We start from the raw sequence: 25,132 nt of genomic DNA on the forward strand, positions 1-25,132 counted from the left end.
GATAAGGTCTCACTCTGTCACCCAGGCTGGAGTGCAGTGATGTAATCTAGGCTTACTGTAACCTCCGCCTCCCAGGTTCAAGCAATTCTCCTGCCTCAGCCTCCCCAACAGCTGGAACTACAGGTGTGCACCACCACAACTGGCTGATTTTTGTATTTTTAGTAGAAACAGGGTTTCATCATGTTGGCCAGGCTGGTCTTGAACTGCCAACCTCAGGTGACCTGCCTGCCTTGGCTTCCCAAAAGTTTTGGGATTACAGGTGTGAGCCATCACGCCCGGCCTAAATACACTTTTCTTATGAAAGCCATTCAGGATCTTCTTAGTATCAAAAGGAACTAGTTCTATGAAGGCTTTTAACTATGAACACTATTGGAATTTATTCAAGCTTAGCATCTGAAAAATGCATTATGAAGTTTTCCCCACTAGAGATAATATTACTTTGCCTGTGTTTATTCCTTGTCAATTTATGGAGTACACATTTAATGTTGTCAGAAGTTCACTTTACATGCTCTTCTTCAAGGAGATAAAGTTCAGAATATCTATACCCCTCAGGTTAACAATAACATCTGATGACTACAGAATTTTTTTCTGTATTCACTTAAGTTTTGGAAGGAATAAATCTGATTACATTAAGTTTCTGTTAAAAAATTTTCTCCCCTCAATTTTTGTAGGCTTTAATTCTCATCAAAGTTCTTCTAGTCTCTATCCACTTTGTTAGGCACAATTTCTTTACAAGACAAAAAGATTAATGCCTTCCTTTAAAATGCTTTGCCAAGATACTTTAAAGTTTTGCTTAGGCATCTATTTGAATGCTCAAATTAGCCACATCAATTTGAGTTGTTAGTTTAAACTATTTCAGGCAGAAAATGAGTCAGAAAGATTTTTATAAAAGTTCTACAAAATGAAAATCAGACTTGATTTCTTTAATTTTTCATTTTTCTGGTTTTAGGATTTTTTCATGTCAAATCAACTTGTTCTCTGCAGGAAATATAAAAAGCACATGCATTTAAACAACATCAGTATTCTAATAAATTACAAAGCATCTTTTCAAAATATTTTAAATAAAAAGCATAATTTTACTGTACTTGCCTAACACAAAGTTGTTAAGAAACGGTAATACAATTCTACCACATCTGGAGAGAAATTTTCAGGATACTATCAGTTTAAAATATGGTTGCCTTTCTAATGGAGTCAAATGCCAAGAAGAAATTCCTTTTAGACTATTTCCAAACCTTATTACACGTGTCTCAGCAGCATTAGAAAGGACCCAGTAGTATCACTGGATTAAGTATCAACCATGTTCCACTGTGTAAATAAGCATGTAACTTAAAAAGTCTGTAAACATACTGGAAATTTTTCTGTTACTGTTTCCTGTTGGTTAGGAAATGCTGTAGAAACAAATGTTGTTTAACCACTCTGCCTGGTAAAAAATGCTATTTTGGGTATAATAGCACCATCGAAGTACTTCCTGTCCTTAATAAGTTAGTAATAGGTTAAACACACACTCAATCAATGGCTCTTTTCTGAATCAAAATAACAAGACAGTTAACTGTGCAATTCAGCCTCACTAATAGTTTGTTTTATCTCACTAAATAACTTATTGTATTCAAGTGAAGTGGAAGAAGTCTTCAATAAGTTTGTACAGCAATCAATAGGAGATGTAATTAACCTGCATTTGGAAATAGTGAAGGTGAGCAAGAGGTGAAAGAATCATTGTTTTTTTCTTAAAGTCAGTCATTCTAACTTTGATCTAAATATAGGTAATGCACACTTCCTGTGGTAACTTTTCAAGCTGCAATGTTTTTGATGTTAAAATTGCTCCAAAGCAGTACTTCTGGTGGAGTTTTACATGAGAGTAAAGGGAGGACGAGACCAGCGACTGGATTTCATTAAGAAAAATATACTTACTATATGTGCCTGTGCACACTGCTTTTTGATTCACCCAAAGTGACAGATCTGTGATTACACTCTGGACTTTCTGTTTCCTAGGTGAGATAATTTTTATCAGAAAAACATTTCTCCTAAATAATAATCTGAAACTGCAAGTGACTCAAGGACTTTTTAAAAAAGTCCTCTTTTGTCAGTTTTTTGTTTGAAGTTAGTGCAATCACATAAATGAATATAGAAATACCAAAAAGTGGCCCCTTTCCTTGACCCTCTAAGTCCCTGGGGCCTCAGATCAGGCCTGGGATAGAAATAAATTGTTTACAGAGGGAAGGCCTGGCCACATTAGACACTAAGGGAGACCATCTCGCCCTCCAGCATATGTCAAGAGACCGGAGTGCCACTGTCTGTGCCTGCCACTCTGGACTGCCACTAGCTGTGTAGATCCTAATCTAGTAAACCTCAAAAGATTAAAACACTTACAGGTGTTAATATGGTTTTACATTTCACTTTATTCAAGACATTGCTATTAATTTTCTGCTGAGACACCGGTTTCCCCATTTGATGATTTTAGAGCGTTATGGAATAGCTTGCTAATAGAACCTTGCACTAACATTTAAGTTTAAGGATTAATCACCCAAGATGTTTATGTAATTTGGCTCTGCCTCCCTTGTGAAGGACATGAAGGTTTGAAAAATTATATCTGACCTTTAGGAATGGTAGCAGCTGTCAAGACATCAAAGTGAAAGAAATAAGGAAGCCAAGTGCTTAGAAGCCTAGATGGAGCCCAGCTAAAAGAGCAAGTGTGGCCTCGGCATCCCTGACGATGGCTCTCAACCCCAGACCTGCCTCTGGGTTAGCTCTACCGACTCAGCAGAGCTCCAGGGTACAGTAAGGGGTGTACTTTTCCTCTCTCCATCCATTGAAGACACTGACAAATGAAATATCCTCTTGCAAAACAAATTTCAAGGACAAAACTTGAGCCATTTAAAGAAGGAAGGCCTCTTGGCTTCTTCACTTTTTAACCAATCACGACTCAAGAACAGATAAGAAGTACAGGGCATATTCAGGGACTACAGGAAAGTGATGGCTAGGGTGAAGTCTTGGATCATTGATTCCCCAGGAAATGTCTCATGCCAAGTCACTGTGGCTGTTAATAACCCATGTTTTCTTTAAATGGGTTTTTATTTCTTGAGACAGGGTCTCAATCTATTGCCTAGGCTGGAGTGCAGTGGTGCAATCATAGCTCACTGTAGCCTCCAACTCCTGGGCTCAAGCAGCCTCAGTCTCCTGAGTAGCTGAGACTACAGGTGCATGCCACCACACCTACCTAACTTTTCATGTTTTCTAGAGATGGGGTTTCATCATGCTGCCCAGGCTGGTCTTGAACTCCTGTCCTCAAGCAGTCCTCCACTTTGGCCTCCCAAAGTGTTGGGATTAGAGGCATGAGCCACTTCACCCAGTCTGTTTTTGTTTTTTAATAAAGAAAAATAATAGCTTACTTTTTCTCTGTGATGTCATTATCTCCTTAGAGGATTATCAAGAATGATTTGGGGTGGAAGGTTGAGGAGATGTTGATCAAAGGATACAAATTTCAGTTAGTCAGGAAGAATAAGTTCAAGAGATCTACTGTACAACACTGTGGCTACAGTTAGTAATGATGTATTATATGCCTGAAAATCACTAATGGATTTTAAGTGTTTGTACTCCAAAAAGTGTGTGAAGTAATGTACTTGTTAATTAGCTTGAGCTAGCCACTCCAGGATACGTATTCCAAAACAACATGTTGTATACCATAAATATATACAATTCTAATTTGTCAAGTATAAATAAGAATTATTTTGAATATCACTTAAGGTATCTTGGATTTTTTTCAGGGAATTTATTTTTCAGACAAGAAGAGCACATAATGTAGCCTATTATTCTAGTTTTGAATTTACATAACATGGCTCAGATGTACTAATGTCAATTCAACCTTTCTCTCTCCTTTCTACTATCCCTTTCCCTCTTAAATATTTTTTATACCAGTGGTCTAAGAAATTCTTTTGCATTAATCAGAAGTTTAGTTAAGAATAAAGAGAAGTATAATGACCTTCATTGGGTTTCAAAACCAGTTAAACTCTGATCTTATAAAGAGAGAAAGGTAAATAAGAAATAATTCAATTAAGTCTGTTCTGACAAAGCCCAGTTTCAAGGAAGTGATTATCTCCAATTCAGGCAGCATCTATAACAGAGGCTAGCAAACTACCACCAGCCTGTGGGCTAAATCCTGTTTTTGTATGAGCTAAGAATGAATTTACATTTTTTAATGGTTGAAAAAACTTTTTAATATTTTGTGACACATGATAATTGCATGAAATTCAAATTTCAGTGTCTATAAGCAATGCTTTATCGGAGCAAACTCATATTCAAGTTTGCTTAAACAGTGTCTGTGGCTGCTTTTGCACTACAATGGTGGAGTTGAATGGTTTTGACAGAGACTATGTGGCCTGCAAAGCCTAAAATACTCACCATTTGGTCCTTACAAAAAAAGGCCTGCCCACCCATGTTCTATAACAATTTCACTCTTTGCTAGGAGAGTAGTTGAAACACACAGCTTCAGTGAGAGTTTCAAGGTAAGAAGAACAAAGGAGAAAGCTTATTTTTATCCAATCACCTGAGACTTCAAAATGCCCCTATGGAGAAAATCCTTGATGGATACAGATTAGTACACCTGCGAGAAGACATGATAAAACTTACCTGGTCACCAGGCTCAAAGCTCATCTCCTCCTTCTCAGTTTTCATTGCTATTAATTTTGTGTTACTGGCAGGATCTGTCTTACTGTCCAGACGCTCAAGTTTGGGGGTTATTTCTGGTAAACCAATATCTTTAGTATCATCTTTATCTAGCAAATAGCGAAGTAGTGCATTCTCTTTCTTCTTGGGGCTCACCGGTTCCTGTTTAATAGTCACTTCTGATCCAGGAGCTGTGCTGCTGGACTCCTGGCTCAGGTCTTTGCCTGTGGCTTCTGCTGTTAACTTGGCCAAGTCCACAGGGGAACTGCTGTCCTGCAACAGTCTGTGCAAAATTTTATGCTTCTCCTTGAGCGAGGTTCCATGTGTTGACCCAGAACCAGGCAAGCTACCTGTGGAGTCTTTGTTTGTGTCCGACAAAGAGCTGGCTAAGGGCGAGGGCTCCATCTGATCAGATTTGGTGGTCAGCAGCTGCAGGAGTTTGGTCTGCCCTTTGCTGTCGTGCAGTCTGCTCTGCCCGTCGGCTCTCTCGCCGCTCACGGTCGGGGGCAGGTTGGGGTCATTTGTTTCCTTTTGCTCTCCAGGATGGCAGCTGCTCTCTGCTTGTCCAGTTGTACCTTCAGAGGGCTCCCCATAAAGTCCAAAACAGTCTTTTGAGTCCAAGCTTCCCATCTTGCTGAGTGGGGGAGGATTCATATTAACTGGGGAGTTTTGCAAATTGCCCATTTTTAGGTCTGGTGAAGCCAGCGATGACCCTAATGAGACCCCATGCCCCTCGCTGAGGGCCTGAAGTGCATTGAGGGAGCTGTTGGTATAACTATGGCTATTTCCTGTGCTGCTGCAAACTCCCACAGGGGAATGCAAGCTTCCTGCAGGGGAAAACTGACTGGGTGGGATTCGAGGGCTGCCAGCCACTCCAGGGCTCATGCGATGCCTTGGTGAAAGCATGGAGGTGGGCTGTCCTGGATTCATGCCAGGGCTGCTTTGTGAGGGGCTATTCATTTTGAGTGCATAGTTACTACCCTGAGGAGTGGTTGCTTGCATGCCTGACACATGGTTCATTCCCCCAGAACCACCAAACCTGCCCATGGGCATGCCCATTTGTTCCTTTGGGCCATTTATGGGAAAATTTATATTGCTACTGAGGGTCATGTCCTGACCTGGGTTCCCACTGCACAGGGCCTGATGGGCAGGGCTGCTAGAGCTAATTGGATTCAATGGCTTCCCCATCGTTTGTCCAGTCAGATCCGGATTCATCACACACACATTCTGCTCTCTGTATAATGAGAAAAGAAAGAAATGTAAGATAAAAAGAAAAATAACTTAGCAAATTGTTATTAATTTTTAAAAATGAAATGGCCTCTTCGCTTTAAAAGAACAGGCTATATTTTAAGGATAGATAATACTTTGTTGAAATCATCTGCAATTATGGACAAGACTGAACACGTACAGTGTTGGACCAAGAGGAATGTTTTTCAGGCAACTCATTAAGATGTCTGGTTTTACAGAGGGGGTGTGTTTAAATTTGACTACTACTGTATTGAAATTGCATTTACTAGACAAGACATTAACAGGGTTCCAATTACATAATACATCTTTCTCATGAGTAGCTGAGAGCTTGTACTGTCTTAAAGAAATGAGTAGAGCTGTCTTCGGTTTTTCTTCCAGAGATTATAATTCCTAACAATAGACACATCTGTAAGCCCAGAGCTCTGATATTTACTGCTTGGCTCAAGATAAACACACTTAGGGGAAAACAACTTGCCCCTAACTATTAAGAGAAACTCTGCCAGTTCTAGAACTAATAGTTACTATAACTGTTTAGAGTTAGATCACCTTGTTTAACAGATTTCCACTCACCTCCTCACCCCACATCCCTCCAAGTCAGAGCGAGACCTCAGAGCCAACAGCTTGGGAAGGGAAGTTCAGAGTGACTTTAGTTTGACTTATTACTCTACTTCTGGATAACTCCATTCCATCTCCTTACTAATGACTAAAAGCAGCCTTTCTGAGCAAGATGATTTTGCAAGTTCTATGAACTTTAATTTACAGCCTTGGCAGTCACTTTTGAGTTACCAAATCTGTTCACAAATCCAAATAAAACAGGTTTCACAAATTGTCAAACATCAGCTTTTGGTTAGGTGGGTGAAATTCACCACATCTGTAATCACTTTCAAACTGTTTCAGCTTGAGGTTAGATTTATTAACAGTTGGCAGAGTTGCCTGATTTTTTTACTCCTAAATAGACAGTAAATTGAGAAATGTGATAAAATGGGTCAGCCAGAGCAATGTTATATATTTACTGATAGGACCTCATAAAGTTTTCCACGGCATAAGCATAAACATTTAGATAACTAATGAAATTTAATCATTTTCCTAAATATGTGCTCTAAGATAATAGGGTTTATGACATTTATTTAAAAATCAACATTCAATTTCTTTACCTTCACTTTTTTATGAAAATGTTTATTACCCTTCAATTTAAGGTCTAATGTTGAGAAGTTAATTTGAACCTAAGAACAAAAATTTAAAATATTATTTGTAAATATATACATAGAAAGTTCTAGATTTAGGCTGGGTGTGGTGGCCCACACCTGTAATCCCAGTGATTTGGGAGGCCAAGGTGGAAGGATCACTCAAGGCTGGAACACGCCTGTAATCACAGCTACTCAGGAGGCTGAGGCACAAGAATCGCCTGAACCCAAGAGGCAGAGGTTGCAGAGGCTGAGATCGCGCCAGTGCACTCCAGTCTGGGAGACAGAGCAAGACTCTGCCTCACAAAAAAAAAAAAAAAAAAAAAAAAAAAAAAAAGAAGTTCTACATTTAAACACACAGGAGCAGAAATCATACTACTGACATCAATATTCCTGCCCTGCATTTGTTGCTACTGGGAGCTGATCAATAAATTTCCCTTTTTCAATGTAATGGGAAATTATGTCTCAGCAAAGTTAGTGCTAGCCTTGTGTTCTTCCAGCTGGGTTTTACAATTCACTAGTGTTAAGGCTAAAATTCAAAGTAGAGTCCTACTTTGCCAGTACAGTTGTTCTTTGGTTACATGGGGGACTGGTTCTAGCCTCCACCCTGCCCCCACACCACAGATACTAAAATCCATGGATGCTCAAGTCCCTGATATAAAATGGCATAATTTTTGCATATAACCTACACACATCCTCCTATATACTTTAAATCATTTCTAGAAATCATTTCTTATAATACCTAATACAGTGTAAATACAGTTATAATACAAATAAAATAATACAGCATAATATTATATATATATATATTTTTCCCCCCAAATATTTTCCATCTGTGGTTGGTTGAATCCTGGGATGCAGAACCCACAGATACAGAGGGCCAATTGTATTATGAATTGTCATTTAGCCAACAGCTAATAACAATTTAATTTTATATTTTACATTACTGGGATTGATGAGAAGAAATGTCTAACAAATCCTCAAAGCTCTAAAATGATTTGCTGCTTTTGTAATATCTCCTCTTAACTTGGGAATGAAAAATGACTTCTTAGAACTAGGATTACCTGTGAAGCATATGTAAAGATATTACAAGTTGAGGTTCATTAGTAGTCTGAGAACGGATGAGTTTGCTCTTCGTTTGTGCAGCAACAAGAGTGCCATCAGACAAGGAAAAACGATAGATTTGACTGAATGCCAATCCTTGTCTCAGTACTGCAGGCAAGCAAAGAAACAGAAGGCATGTTTAGAAAAAAAAAAACTGAGAGGTCGGGGAGGACAAGACATAATAAGAGTAATCAACTTCATTAAGTTTCATAATAGTTTCCCACCAGCATGTTAAAGAGTTATAAGTAATCTTTATGAGATTAAAACACAACGTTTTAAAAGCACATTTACTTTTCACTCAAAATACCAATAACCTCAATTATCTGTTTTTCTTATGAAAAGGAGTAAGAGCCTGGACCCTCAAACTGTGTTCTTAAAATCTTTATTATTATGGCAAAACAGTGTAAACCATTTATCAGTTCAAACAAGCTTTACAATGATTTGCTTAAAATGGTAGAAAACAATACAATGTATAAACAGGGTATCTCTTAGGTATACAATTTGACTTTAATTTCCTTGTAAAACTAATACAAATATTAAAATAAAATTTATGACATTAAATATGTTCTCTGAATATTCATCTCGAAGTTACGTACTGTTCAATCCATCATCTCACACACTACTCTCCCCCAATCCTGTTTCTCACTGTGCAAGAAGTATTATTTTCGTGGTTAGGACAACAGGAAGTAAAAGATAAACAATCAGAATAATCTATTCAGAGAAAAAAAGGCTAAACAAAACTGAAACAATAAAAGTGCAAATCTTAGCGACATTGGAATTGGTTTAACTTTTAGATAAGGTGTCAGGTGTTTCCATTTTCAAGACAATAACAAAATACAACACAAATCAACCAGGTTAAGACAATTTCTCTTAAAATAATTGAGATTTATCTTTTAAAGCTACTATGTTTTATAACTGTCTTATACCACCTATTAAAAAAGAACATTTCAATTCAGTTTAAAAAAAAGACATATAATTTTAGTTCCTCTTAAACCATTTTAACAAGGCTACTATGTTGCTACCACATAATCCTCAGCACACATTTTGTGGGCTGAATGGTTACCCCTAAAGCAACCAAGCGTATTCACCATGCCACAAAACTGCCACGTGAGACAGAGAGAGAGAGAGAGAGAGAGAGAGAGAGAGAGACTGACATATAATGTGGATTCTAATTTCTTGGTAAAATTTCACTCTAAGCAATTTGTCTAATGACTTCTCTCTGCAGTTTCAGTTAGATACTACATTTAGGTTTCACTTTCTGCCATCAATTGTTGCACAATGTTAGTCTGAAATGGCAGTACTGAAAATGAATTACTGAACATGTGAGTATCTTGCTTTGCATAATGTTTCTAAAAGATGACGTAAATGTAATTTTTTATAGTAAGACTTATATTTCCAATGGCTTATAATTTCAGAATTTTAACTGACCTTGGCTGTGATCCCTAAAGATTTTCATTTAAACTTGGTCTACATCCAACAACTCAGAAAAGTAGGTATGTGTAAGCACTCACCTGAACATATTTAGGAAGTGCCTCCATTTAAACAATGCTTTGCAGATTTCTGTTCAATGCAACTGATCATCCCTGATCTTACCTATTTCAAAAGTTTGAAATGTCTATATGGGGTTTCCTTCTAGTGGGTCCCATCTGTTTAAATCTAGCGCAGTGTCTGGTGCATCTGTGTAAATCGTTTTGTAAGGAATCAGGTTGTCAAAGAATTAAACTCAGGACCCAAGGATGTCGAACATGTTTGCTTATGCCAGTTTCTTGGTTTTTGTTATTACTATTCTTTTTATTTTAAACCGGATGTAATGAAATGGTAGGTTAAATATTGATTTCTGTCAATGTAGCATCTTTATTTCCTTGTATTCTTTCCAACTTAAAGAAAAATGCTGGAAGACACAAGTTGTTGGATTATGCACTTATTTCTAAAAAATAGGATGAATAGGATGAAAACAATAAATAAGACGAGGAAAAAATAAGGGCATGGTAGAGACAGGTCATTTATTATGATTTTTGCTTTTTTATAAGTGATCTAAAAAGCATAAAGTTTAAACATACCAACACTATTGGTAAAGTGCCAGATGCACATTAGGTAGATGATGACAAACTCAAACTCTATTTTCAATAACTAGTTACACATTTTTTCTGCAAGGATGCAGACAACTGTTGAAGCTGAGTTACAAGCTGCATTGCACTGCACAAGTCCCTCCCGTGCAGTATGGCCCAGCTGACAGTGCATGTGGAGCCCTGGCCAACTGCACTGCTGGGACACAGAGAGAAGGACAGTCTTGCTCCCCAAATTAGCACATACTAAAGCAAAAGGGAGGTTTTTTTTTGGTTCATACCTCTTTAACAGAAAACAAAAATGCACTTGAGAAAAAGTGATTCTTTGGAAAGACTTTTGGAAGCAGCATGACAGTGACCAAAATGGGCTCAGACAGATGTCCTGCACTGATACTGAATGCTAGAGAGTCAGTCATTTCACCTGCCTCAACCTCCTTGTCCCCTTGTCCAGAGTGACAGATGTGATGTCCACGTCACAGGCTTGCTGTGAGGGCCAGTGAGAGGAGGCAAAAGGGACAATGCCACACAAAGACCAGGTACTCAATAAGGGCTGCTGTTATTACTGAAGTCTTGGGCTCAGTGCCAGCTGTCCTACTGCTTAAGTCAGTGAGCTGAGACAAGTTGTGTCAACTTTTGGGCCCTCTAGAAATACCTGGATAGTCTTTGCTGGTTACCACCTTGAAGAAGGGCTTGGGGTCCCCACCATTACCTCCACCAGGGATTCACTCACTCTCCAAAATTCCACTTCTTCTTATATTCAGATTCTAACTGAATCATTAATATTTCTCTTAATTAGATGGTACTTATAATTTTGTTATACATCTAGAAGCTCCTGGATCAAAGAAAATGACCTCTTTCTTCCTCCTTTTGTCTGCGTCTGTGACACTATCATCTCCTGTTCTACTTTTGTCACTCTTCTGTCCAACAGGTTCTTCTGTTAAAATTTTCCTTCAGAAGGCAACATGTACGCCAGACGAGACAGCTCACGAGAACGGTCACAAGCTCTGTTCCCAAGGTGAACTCCAGGAATTACTGAGAGAAAGCTCCCACAGGAAGCAATAATTTAAGAAAAATCATTTAGAGATGCCTACCTTCATGATGATGCCTCTTGGCATAGGACACAGATTCTCCTTCATGCTGCGCATGGAACTTCTGAATGCACCTTCTTACCAGGTCCTCCCAGCCTGGTTTCATGGCTGCTCTCATGGTGCTGGTATCCAGAGAAGTGATCTTGCCTATTAAGTAACAGCAGCCATTATACCTACATGCTGATCTATTCTTTATGGAAATAAATATATATATATATATTTTTCTGAGACAAGAGGCTCACTCTATCGTCCAGGCTGGAGTGCAGTGGTGCAATCTCAGCTCACTGCAAACTCTACCTCCTGGGTTCAAACGACTCTTGTGCATCAGACGCCCAAGTAGCTGGGATTACAGGCGTGCACCACATTTGGCTAATTTTTGTATTTTTAATACAGATGTTTTGCCACATTGGCCAGGCTGGCTTTGAATTCCTGACCTCAAGTGATCCTCCTGCCTCAGCCTCCCAAAGTGTTGGGGTTACAGGCGTAAGCCACCACGCCCGGCCAGAAATAATTACATTTTAACAAGATCTAAATGTATTTATTTAAACTAGGTAACACAAGTACATGGACCAAAAGGGTATACAGTGACAGCCAGCATCTCTCTCTCTGGTCTTCCAACTCCTTGACATTTCTACTGCAGTAGCAATTGCTAGTACTAGCATCCTTACAGTCTTCTAAATACAGTCCTTGCATTCTCAAATATGTAAGTATTCTAAAATGATTCCTTTGGTCTTCTTTGGAAAGGAAATTTACCTTGGAGATCCTGGCGAGTAGTAAAACTTTCTGATGAGGGAAGAACTGGTCTTTCCTTCATGGGAACTCTTCTTGCCACACAAATCAAGCAGGACTGCAAATCTTAAATCACACATGTTTACATTTATCATATGGGGCTTTCCTAGTGATTCAAACAAACCCAAGTGTATTTATGACAGCACAGCCCATCATAAAAAAAAGCAGTAAGGGAGAGAGTGATGAAACATTATGTACCTGAGCTTCTTACTGGTTTTATTCTCTCCATGAAAGTGGTAGGTGGGTAAGGGAGACAGAGGGTGGCTGTGTAAGGAGAACTGGGGAGCAGAGGATAAACTGCCTAGGCCCCACGATACATGTGATAGAAATACATCCACTACACAAAAGCCTTAAAAATCTGAAACACTCTCTCCAGCAGTAGAAAAAAAAACGAAATCCTTTCTTTTTAAATGGCTGATAGAAAACCAGGTTAATATATAATGAAGTACAAAAATGATGAAACTAAAATCTGATACTCTTGCTTTATCAAGGGTTTGCTTCTTGAGTTTTAGGGCTCAGGAAAACTAGGTACACCTTATGCCAAATTAAGTAAATACTACAGTGGCAATATGCAATTTAAAGCAAAGAATATAAACTGGGTCTAGACACAGATTCAGAGAACGACTCCCACAATACCTAGAAAATGCAGCGTGCACCAGAACAGCTGCATTATAGTTCAGAATCTTGGCTGTGGACAGTTTCTCACACAGCCAGTTATAATCACTTATTCCTCACCTTGCTTCAACTGTTTTATGCATCAGGGTTCACTTCTGGAGGAAAGGGAAAAGTTTTATTTATCTTTGTAACATGCAGAGCACACTGCACAGCCCTTTCAATTTAAAAAACACTGGACAAATGCTGTTGTTAAAAAACTTAAGTAATCCCTTCATGTCTCATGTCACTGATTTATGATTGTTTATCTCTAAATTTGAGAATTTCCTGAATTTGACAGAGTTTATTATCTATATTTGCTCCTGCTGCTACCCTATCTAAAATATCAGGCTGCCTCAATTTCTCCCTCCACAGGTATTCATGCTGTAAGGCAGAGGTCCTCTACAATCAGTACTTCACTAACTACTCTAGGACCCCACAGTGCCTCCTTGGACAGATTTTTCTTTCTCAACTTTTACAGAAATTTTAGTATATAGTTTGTAACTTGGCTGTTCCTGAATTGCTCTGTTGTAGTCTTTTAAAATTATTTCATGTATTATTTCTTCAACAAGACTGAAATATCCAGCAATAGTTGGTATCACAAAATTAAAATGCAATTATAGTCCTCAACAAAATAACAACTAAATTTTTGGGCACTGTGAGATAAACACCTTTCTAGCTACTGTATGAGTTATTAACTCAGTTAATCCTCTTAACAGCTCTATGACACACGTAGTAGCATCATTTCCATTTTACAGACAAGAAGATCAAAGCACAAAGTTTAAGTAATTTGTCCAATGTCACACAAACCTTTGGCAAAGCCAGGATTAGAATCTGAGCATGCCATGGCTCAGAAACCCTGTGCTTATGCTATACTGTGTTAACACATAGAACGTACTTTTAAATGTACAAAAAATGTTTATAAAGCACAAAGTAATAAATTAGCTCAGCTATTCCTTTTTATACTGCCTCGGGAATATTATCACAGATGGATAAATTAGCAGCACTTACTCTGTTGCATAAAACAGAATAAAATCATGTGACGTTCCTTACCTAGGCAAAATACTTAATTTTGAAATATTATATATTTATTATCTTTAACAGCTCTAATATTTCCTTCTCAATAAAATTTAAATTTTAAAATAAGCATTAAATAACTAGCATTCAACGCGAACCACAGTTCAGCATATTCATTTAAACCTTATTACATTCTGATACTGGTATTGGTGACTTCACTTGATAATAAACTGATACTCAGAAAGGCCAAGGATTCTGTCCAAAGTCCTAGCCAGAGCTGGGAGCAGCTGAATTAGGAGTTGGCCTGTCTATATAGCCCAGGATGTTTTCAGCCACAAGTGGTCCTCAGCTCTTTCCCTTCTGCTCCTCACGCACAATGCACTCTTCAACACTGCCTTGTATTAGAGTGACACTCAGCTGTGTGGACAGTTTGCCTGGTGGGCTCAGGAGGTGGACACTACATCAGCATATCTTTATGGCGAACAGCCTAATAAACTTATAGTCTAAAACCCACTCCATTCCCCGCTCCTGTCTCTATCCTCTCTTCAGTACCATTCTATTATATCACATTCTGGGCCCAGCATCCATGGATAGGCTACATGGATTCCATCAACCCCTTGAAAGTAAAACGCTGTTTTTACTGTGTGCATTTTTCTTTTTTGAGATGGAGTCTTACTCTGTCGCCCAGGCTGGAGTGCCATGGCGCGATCTTGGCTCACTGCAACCTCCACCTCTCAGGTTTAAGCGATTCTCCTGCCTCAGCCTCCTGAGTAGCTGGGACTACAGGCACATGCCAGCCACCAGGCTACTTTTTGTACTTTTAGTAGAGACGAGGTTTCACCATGTTGGCCAGGATGGTCTCGATCTCCTGACCTCGTGATCCACCTGCCTTAGTCTCCCAAAGTGCTGGGATTACAGGCGTTGAGCCACCGTGCCAGGACAACTGTGCATTTTTCTAGGGCTGTGGCATACAGCTTGCACTAGATGTTCAAAGAGCCTAGGATCCCCCAAAAGTGTGATCACTAATACAGTCACACTAGTACAGCAGCCACTAGCCACATGTGGCTATTCAAATGCAAATTTAATAAAATAAAAAATTCAGCCCCCTAGTTGCACTACTGACATTTCAAGTGCTCACCAGCCACATGTGGCTAGTGGCTGCCACACTAGACGCTAAAGATATGTCACTTCCACCATTGCAGGTAATTCTGTTGGACAGTGCTGTTCTGGAGACTTAAACATTTCCATCACAAAATAGTAAAATTGAAAAGAACAAAGATATTGCCTCCTCACTTTCCTTCAGGTGACCACTAATTAAAGTGTGAAGGAAGTAGCACAGGAATAAATACACAGACATATAAAACACCCTAGGGGTTCTGTCCCACCTTCTCCTTCTTCTTTGATGGACTTTGGTTGAGAGACAGCGAAGCACTGCATAGTTTCATATTTCTGATGAGCTTCCTGGTTATCATGACCCTCCTCTTCTGAATCAGGTAAAGGTTTTACCAGCATCCGACAATTGAAAGTATGGCTGTTCCGCCTCGGAGGTTCGCCAGACCAAGATCCCCCATTCACTGAGCAAGGCAAAAGCAACCCAGTTTTACAGAGAAACAAACATCAGATTCATTGCCTCTGAATTATTAAAATGATGTAGGAAAAATATGATTATTTCATCTTTACGTAATACTTTTATACTTTTCTAAATACTTTCATAATCTAGAGGAGGAAAAATCTTTTAACATTTTTACAACTTGGGAATATCCTGGGATTTTCTGTTTTTTTCCCCACATTTTAAAAAATTTTATTATACTTCAAATTCTGGGATGCATGTGGAATCTTGGGATTTTCAAAACATCTTCTACACCACTTCTTTACCCTGACTCCTTCCCTTCAAGTCCAGTCCTGGATTGTTACTAGAATACTATAGTTTTCTACTTTTGCATCTTCCTAACTGATTTCTTGGAAATTTAGTTCAATCTACTTGCATTCCAATTTTAGATAAGTTACCCCTGCTCGAAACTCTGTGAGTGGCACCAAATGTAGTGCACATTAAATTCTTTCAGAGGATTTAGAATTGATGTAGTCTGGAGGATGAAGTCCATTAACACAGACTCTCACTAACCAGCTCCACTGCATCCATCTAATGGGATCTTCCACACCCCTGCACAAGCCTACCCATGCTCCACCATACCAGGGCCGCATGGATGTCCTTGCTCCTGCTGCCACTCTATCTAACACATCAGGTTGCCTCAGTTTCTCTCTCCACAGGTACTCGTGCTCTAAGGCTGAGGTCTTCTACAATCAATACTTTACTATCTACTCCCCCATACTGCCTCCTTGGGCAGATTTTTCTTTTCTCAAATTTTACAGAAATTTTAGTATATAGTTTATAACTTTGTTTTTCCTGAGTTGTTCAGTTGTAGTCTTTTTAAATTGTTTCATGTATATTTCTTCAATAAGACTGAAAAATCCTTGAAAATACAGTGCTAATGTCATTTCTTTTCAAGTTAACTACTTCAGACATCTGAGTATTAAAACTAAAAAAAGTATATATTTACTTTAAGAAAGAGACAATGAAAGACAGGAAAGACATCAATTATTTTTGAAATGCATTAGAGATAACAATGAAAGAAATAAAACAATGACCGATTTTGAGAATTAAAGGGTGTTTATGGATTTTACCAGGTTAACTTCTTCATTTGACACATAAAAAATCTGATGCCCAAAGACATGTTCAACCACTAGAAAAGTTGGAATCAGAACCAATCCTAATTCTTATTTTGGTGTTCTTTTCTGTATCATTCCTTATGCTTTATCTAAAAATACTGGGGACAGCAGGACAATAGAACAGGGGATCAAAAAAAGGGTGAGTCAAAAGAAAACTAATATATTTTCCAGTAACCAGCTAGAGAAAATGGAGAAGGACACGTAGGTGTTATAGCGAACCCAATGGCCCATGAATGGCCCAGTGAACCCAAAGAACCCATGGCCACTGGGCTGTAGAATGAGAAAGGAAACAAACTCTAGAAAGGAAAAAGGTAGCTGTAAGAAATTATCTTAAAATTACAGAAAAACCCATAACTAGCTTTGTATATCTTTGCAGACATTTGGAAAGTTCATTTCAGCATCAGCATTTTATTTTATTATTATTACTTTTTTGAAACAGAGTCTCTGTCACCAAGGCTGGAGTGCAGTGGTGTGATCTTGGCTCACTGCAATCTCCACCTCCTGGGCTCAAGGGATTCTCGTGCCTCAGCCTCTGGAGAAGCTGGGATTACAGGCACGAGCCACAACGCCCGGCTAATGTTTTGCATTTTTAATGGAGGCAGGGTTTTGGCATGTTGGCCAGGCTGGTCTCGAACTCCTGACCTCAAGTGATCCACCAGCCTCGGCCTCCCAAAGTGCTGGGATTACAGGGGTGAGCCACTGAGCCCAGCCATTATCAGCATTTAAAAAAGCTTATTTACAAAATAAAGACTACACAGAGTAATCAACTGAAGACAAAAAGAGTTCCTATTAAGTCAGATTAATAAGTTGAAAGTTAAAAGGATACAATATAAAGTAAGGCAAAAAGCTCTTTAGACAAGTGAATTAATAATAGTGAATTAATAAGTAGAGGTCTTTTAAGGAAGTCATAAAACTACTGAAGAGATCTGAAAATATTAGTTACTTGAAATAAGAAATCCCATTTTAATTTACTAGAGAATATAATAAAGGAATCCTACACAAGTATTCACACATTTTGCATTACTGTTGTAGTCACTTTGAACAAAGAATTATCACATAAAGGAAAAGCTAGCCCAAATGAAATTTGAAAAGGACCTTTTCCTACTTCTTATAACAGGAAGAACAGCTAGTATAAACAATCTTAAGAACAGAAATACTTGCCAACTCAGGATTTGACCTTATTCTTCATTTCTTTCAATCCGTGAAGATGTTCTTAGCATCATCAGTTTGAGAATATTAAAAAAAGAATCACTTAGTGAGTGGGAACCGCAGTACTCTAGAGCGGCAGCTAAGGTGGGCCCACGCTGTGAATCACCCACTGCACAGTGTGTCCTTAATCATCACGTATACTCGGACGACACCTCCAAAATAAGATGAAGTCAGGAAATTCGAGACAGGGAGAGTGGGCTAAGGGAGCAGCATCTGGTGATCACACCTACAGGGCCCACCGGAGAGTCTGCGAGACAGAAGAGCCCATTCAGGGCTTGGGCTGTAGCATCTGAACCTCTCCACATCTGCCACTTGTTCCTTAACATTTTATTTCTAGAATGTGTATACACCTATAATACGCTTCATGTGCAGGACTCAAAATAGGTTGAATCTCAAACTTCTCATGACCTTTGACTTTTCAGATGGTCATGGAGAAAATGGACAAAACAAAGTTGGCTAGAATGGAACAGGGTGAGGCAATGTGTCACCTTAAAAAACAATCTCTACATTATAGCACAAAGGATAGACGCTCGAGGGGATGGATACGCCATCTCCATGATGTGATTATTTCACACTGCATGTCTGTATCAAAACACCTCATGTACCCCATAAATACATACAACACCTACTATGTACCCACAAAAATAAAAAATAATTAAAAAACCACAACAATCTTAATGAAAATAGTTGCCATATAAGTACTTTCCATCTGAATCATTTTCATGAATCTGAATCAATTTCTGTTCATTTATCATGAGATAATTACTGCCAAGCAAAATAATCATCATCATCATCATCACTTCTTGGCCTTCTGGCTAAGAAGCAATGATTTTCATGTACTTTAAATATAGGATCAAAAATGATCACTCATTTGAGATCAGTATCTGAAGATGCCCCCTTTTCCATGACTTTTAAGCTTAAACACACAAGCATCTGTAAAAAACTACCCAGTCACTCTCATCCCCATCTGATATAATATAGTTTTATTTGATCCACTTCAACCAAGACAATGTGCATGTGTATGAGGCGGGGGCAAGTGGAGGTGAGGGGAGGTAGGGAGGGAGATCCAGCAGACAGTCATTTACCTATAGACTTTGGCAGCAGGTTTTTGACAAATTCCGTGTGGTCCCCAACATGCAAGATGCTATATACACTTTTGTTCATCAGCTCTTCTTGGTTATACCTTAGATACTGTGTCACATTCTCTGACACAAACACAACGTTGCCTTCCAGGTTCACTACAAAGAAGAACCCATCAAGGGCCTAGGGGACAAAGTACAAACTGTTAGGATGCAACATAACATCACAGCAATTGTTAAGAAGGGAATGATCCCTTTAAGGGAAACACAATTCACACATGGATAGAAAAAGAGATCTTTCTCAGCTCTCTCCCAGTTTTCAGGAACAATTAACACATTTTCTCTTGGTGAAACAGAAATTATTCCATCTTACTAAGTGGGAGAGAGCCTAGATTAGGGTTTCTTGTCACAAACTAAATGACCAACACTAACTCCATTAATTTATCAGGAGATAATTACTGTGAAGTAAAAGTATACAGGCATTCATCTGTATTTTCAAAATGAGATTGACATACTCCACCAGGCCAAGAACAACTTTTATGTCACCAACCTAATGCATGGTAATTTTTATCTACAGTTTTTCATGTTATACAATGAGAGAAAGGAGTCATTAACATTTTTTTCCCCAGTTTAAGGATAATTACCAGGAAAACCTTCCCAAATTTTACCACCTAGCTGTCACGGATTATATGAAAAACATCACAGATAATTTCAGACCTTTAAAGAAACATCAATCCTTTATTACTTGGTATATATGGGAAAGGGTCTCCGAAGTGTCTCTGTTGTGGCAAACTCACCTTCATGGGGACCTCAGCATTGCCCTGCCCTTAGAAGGGCACTAATTATGCCAAATTATTCTATGTTACTTGTTCTCCAGATTAAGAAGCAGGTTCCTAAATTACCTAAATAACAGTAGCAAGCTTCCGGTAATGAGTTCACAGCTTCACTTTTTGTTGTCATCCCAATGGAGGTGAGGGAACGAGATAAAAAATCTAGGATCATTTCAGGAAGCTGAGATAATAATAGTGGATGTGGACATGTTCACTGTGCCTTACACGTACCTCCTGGAAGGAATGTTTTATCTTTGCCTATTTATAGAGGAGGAAACTGAGGCTCAAAGAGGTTAACGTCTCAGAACTAGTCAGTGGTAGTAGAGCTTGAATGTGAATCCAGGAGGATCTGATTCCAAAGCTCATGCTTTGATGACCATTCAGTACAGTCTTCTACTCTAATATTCATTCACCCCTAATCCATTTCCCATTATGTTCACCTTGGTGATGGAAATGTAGGGGGTTTAGTGAGTTTCTCCTGGTTACATTACCGCATTTTCCTTTTGTTGATCCTTGCTTATCAAAGCTCTGTTTTTATGGGTCAGGTGAGTGATAAGGACTGAAAGCTTTACGTTGATTCATCATACCTGGGACCACGGCCATGGGGTCTAGTCAGTTTAGGCTGCTCAGTTTCTTTATGATACATGTTTATTACAATTTTCTCTTTTTTGGAGATAAGGTCTTGCTCTGCGCCCAGCCTGGTGTGCAGTGGCACGATCACAGCTCACTGCAGCCTTGAACTCCTGGGCTCAAGCTATCCTCCCACCTCAGCCTCCTGAGTAGCTAGGATCACAGGTATGCACCACCACACCCAGATATTTTTTATTTTTTGAGACAGGGTCTCACTCTGTTGCCTAGGCTGGGGTGCAGTGGCATGATCACGGCTCACTGCAGCCTTCACCTCCTGGGCCCAAGGGATCCTCCCACCTCAGCCTACCAAGTAGCTGGAACCACACGCATGTACCATCACACTTGACTAATTTTTTAATTTTTGTAATGATGGAGTCTCCCCATGTTGCCCAAGTTGGTCTTGAACTCCTGGGTCCAAGTGATTCTCCTTGTCTCAGCCTCATAAAGGGGTGAAATTACAGGCATGAGTCAGTGCACCAGACTTTTTAAATTTTCTGTAGAGAAAGGAACTCACTGTGTTGCCCAGGCTGGTCTCAAACTCTCGGCCTCAAGTGATCCTCCCACCACTCTGTAATCCCAAAGTGCTGGGATTATAGGCATGAGCCACTATACCCAGCATGTTTATTACTATTTTTAAGATGAATGTCCTATGTATATACACATACAACAATGAATTTGGTGGATGGGGCCTAAAGTGTTTACTTTTTCCCTAGTTTGTTTTATCCTTAAGTTACTATTAAACAGGCTCCTATTTTATGAGCTATCTTTGAATATATTTCATCTTTAATTCTATTTTAATCACAAAACTAAGTGCTCTCTCAAATTAGAACTGACCATAAGGCACTAAAGAAAGGTTCACCCATTTGGTTTTTAAGTTTTTCTTAACATATTCTATCAGGTTTTCTCAATGGTATGAACCACATGCAGGACAAAGCAAGACTACGTGTAAATAAACAGCCTTTCATAATACATGGTACTAACCTTGAGAACTGTGTGCAAGTGTGTGCACTCAGGAGGTTAGGTGATAAGTTATATGCCCAGTGTCCCTTTTCAGCTCACTGATTTGGATATACCCTTTGATAGGGATTTTCATAATCATATTACCTATGGTTCATTTTTAAAAGTACATGTTGCTTCCTATTGCTTATACCACAGTAAAAAGACTGATTTGAGGCATAATAAAACTGGAAGATGAAATTGTTTCATCTCATAAAGCGGTGTTTTTTTTAAGGCTCACTATGATATGCTCTGATGAAAAAAGCTGACATTTGGTTGTGCTGCCTAGCAACCACTATGCTATGATGTAAGCATGAGTGTGCATCTATGCCTAGGAACAGCTCCATGAGAACATGTTCTCTCTGTTCAAGTGATTGCACGTAAACAGGGATAAAAATTTAAATTCAAACCGTAAGTCACCAGATTTAAGAATAACCTCTCTAACACATTTAACACTCAAGTCCTGCTACACAGGTTCTTGATCAATGTACTAAATTCTCAGAAGACTATTTTGAACGACAAAAATGTTGGTTTGATTTTATGACATCAGGTCTACTGAAATCTAGCAATCTGATTTCTACAATTGATGAACTCAAAGTGCTTGAGTCCCAGGTCCGGTTACTCCCAGCATTTCTATTTAGAAGTCTCACAAGTCTTCCCAGGAGTTTCCACTGTAATATTCCCCCTACCCCAAGATACGATGAACAAACACAGGTATAGGGAAATTTCCCAACTGTAATAATTTAGTTAACATAATTTTCAAATCAGTTTTTAATTTATAATTCAAACATTTTCCCAAAGGAAATTATCCACTTTCTTTAACTCTAAATGGTCCACCTAGTTACAGTTTTCATAATCTGCTTCTAAGAACCCAGAGAGAAGTAGTACTCTCTGGCCTTCCATTGCCTTGTTGACTATAGAAAATTGGGTTAAGTGTGTTTTTGCTTTTCTCCTGGAAGGTGAGGCTGAATGTTTTCAAGCCAGTGATTCAAGAGGAGATAAGCAAGGGCCAACACTGGGACATTTAAAGCTTTTTGGCCAGCACGTTCAGCCCCAGGAAATGAAGTTTGTCATTTCTAAATACAAAGTCTGGGTCAGACGATCTTGAAGTCTTTATTGTGTGCCCCCTTCTGCCTTGCCCCCAATTTTATGGTAGATTTTCACAGAATTAGATTTTCTTAAAAATCCCTTTAAACATCAACTGAAAAAAAGAGATAAGGGGGACTATTGGTTATCTTTGTTTTAAAAATCAGAATTGTTGGCTGCTGCAGCAAGCTAGCTGATTCTATACTGGCAGTGCTGCAAAGCTTCTGGCCATGCAGTCTTTTCAACCTCATCATATCATCAGCCGAGCAAATTATCCTGAGAACTGACATAATTTATGTCTCAGGGTTCCTCTGTTTCTTGTTATATATTCACTGACATTTTTTTTTCTCATCTTACCATAACCTACATCTTGAATTTTAATTTTGGAAAAGGTACAGCAAAGCACTTGGCTTTTAGTACTAGTTAATAAAATAGAAAAACTGTACTTTACAAATTCTAGACATTAGCTGGTCATAAAGCTTCCTTAATAAAGAACAGGTAGTGAAGACCAACCTTATGCTTCTCTTCAAAGTTCCTTTTGCCTATTATTTCACTTTTCTTCCTTATGAGATAAATAAGCTAGTTTGAAACAGCATAAGTAGGAAGCATAAAGCTCCTCCTTGGTCCTCATATTTTAACCTGTACGTATAGGCATTTGTACATGGCATACACAAAATTTAAGAATTTTGAGAACATTTCAAGCTACAATACAACACAGAATTTAGTAGGACTTGTGAATAGTTTCCCAAATAAATGCTCAACTGGCAATTACAACTTGTCAATGTCTACTGTAATCTAGTTTATTTAATTCTATGCTAATTTCAAACACACATTTACTGGCAGCAGGAGCCAAAATATACGTAGAGACACAGAGCCATATCAGCAAGCTCAAGAGGTACATAGTACTAGTACTAGTACTAGTGTGGATTCTCCTTAAATTACATTCACCTGAAATTAAATGTAATAATGTGAAGATCAACAAGATTTTAAAATACAGTACTAAAATGAAGATGTGCTACCTCAAGCATCATAGGCCCCAGCGCATCCTTGTCGATGACACCCTGCCCTGTAGAGGATACATCTGACTTCTGCACTTCATCTATGTTGGCAGCTGCTGCTTTCTCTGCAATAAACATAAGTGTGAATTAAATGGCAGTGCTATATCAAGGACAGAGTGACACAGAAATGTTTTTATTGTGATGATTTTTAAAAATCTCTAGTGGGATCAGATGCAGCTACAAAAGAGTTAGAGTACATCCCTGTTGCCCTTAAATGGGAGACACTGCTGGAAGCAGAAGCCAGAACATTAACTTTTCACCTCTAGAACCTGTGGCTCGGATCCCCTTTCAGGCTGCTCAGAAAATGAGTTTTGAGGTTTCCTGACAGTCCCCGACAGGCATTTTTTTTCTAGATTATGAAACTGCTATATTCTATGGCACAATTAGCTTCTACTCAGGAGATTCCCCAAACTAGGATAAAGGAAGGTCTGTTGTTCAGAATTCAGTAGCATAATCATAGATAGATTTGCACACATTTGAAGAAGTAACAAGGAGTCATAAACTGCTATGGCTGCCCCCATGGGACACTCTGCAATGTCTGCCTGGACTCTTTTACTGTTCCACTTCTGCTTACATTCCCATTTAAAGTGGCCAGGAAGATTTGGTCCCAGTGCTTCTCCATCTAAGAGGTTAGAAGCACTCTACCAGGGACTTGGGGAATTTCAATGGCTGCCCTTTGATCTAGCAAAGAGGCACGTAGTGTGTGCTCCTGGATGGAAACGTACAAGGCAAATTTCAGGCTCATGAACACAGGAAGGCCCCAGAAGACATTCCATCATAGAATGAGAACGTTTTGTGAAAAAGCTCACAGAAGAAAAAGATGCACACTTATCAACGTATGTGTAAAGTAGTTATTTCAAGAACACCAAAAAAAGTTTAAAGCATAACATACACATATCAACAACTTGCTAGAAAACAATACAAAACCTGACAATTATTTGTACCTGAATAAATTATATCCCTGTTTATACTGCATGTTATCATTGTAATTAAACGTAGAAATAGAAAACTGTAAATCAATTTAGCACTCAGAATTAACCTGCTTTCGAAAGAACCTTAATAATTTTTTTGTCAAAAATAGTTTATCCAGTATGTTGAAAATCTGTAAAGCCTAATTTATGGCTGAGAACCTAGAAAACAAATAGGGATTATGTGGGTCCTCCCAATCTTGCCATTCCCACGACAAAGCTTCCACAGAACATGTTATCAATGGAAGGGGAAGATGACCTGTGCAGTTCAAGCTCAAACTCAGCCACTGAGAAGTATGACTCCAAACAAGCTGCTTAAACTTACCTGTCTTCTGTATATCAGGGACCAGGCTAAAGTAAATGGGATGATACGTGAAACACTCTTTTTTTTTTTTTTTTCAGACGGAGTCTCGCTCTGTCGCCCAGGCTGGAGTGCTGTGGCCGGATCTCAGCTCACTGCAAGCTCCGCCTCCCGGGTTTACGCCATTCTCCTGCCTCAGCCTCCCGAGTAGCTGGACTACAGACGCCCGCCACCTCGCCCGGCTAATTTTTTGTATTTTTTAGTAGAGACGGGGTTTCACCGTGTTAGCCAGGATGGTCTCGATCTCCTGACCTCGTGATCCGCCCATCTCGGCCTCCCCAAGTGCTGGGATTACGGGCTTGAGCCACCGCGCCCGGCTGAAACACTCTTTAAAAATACAAAGAAGTTTTCAAATGTATCATAATACTAGCATATCTGTATT

General features: G+C 39.0%; 1 protein-coding gene across 1 annotated transcript in view; it reads right to left on the reverse strand.

Moving 5' to 3' along the window:
- NCOA2 (nuclear receptor coactivator 2) overlaps positions 1-25,132 on the reverse strand; it is a 326,661-nt gene that overhangs the window by 42,665 nt on the left and 258,864 nt on the right. Inside the window, exons 5-11 of the mRNA XM_011976501.1 lie at positions 23,383-23,486; positions 18,828-19,005; positions 15,192-15,380; positions 12,103-12,204; positions 11,353-11,496; positions 8,156-8,303; positions 4,624-5,893 (exon numbers count right to left, since the gene is read on the reverse strand). Coding sequence (XP_011831891.1) covers positions 4,624-5,893; positions 8,156-8,303; positions 11,353-11,496; positions 12,103-12,204; positions 15,192-15,380; positions 18,828-19,005; positions 23,383-23,486 — 2,135 coding nt within the window. The remainder of the gene's footprint in view (positions 1-4,623; positions 5,894-8,155; positions 8,304-11,352; positions 11,497-12,102; positions 12,205-15,191; positions 15,381-18,827; positions 19,006-23,382; positions 23,487-25,132) is intronic.

Source organism: Mandrillus leucophaeus, unplaced genomic scaffold (genome assembly GCF_000951045.1).
Source record: "Mandrillus leucophaeus isolate KB7577 unplaced genomic scaffold, Mleu.le_1.0 Scaffold167, whole genome shotgun sequence".
Lineage (NCBI taxonomy): Eukaryota > Metazoa > Chordata > Mammalia > Primates > Cercopithecidae > Mandrillus > Mandrillus leucophaeus.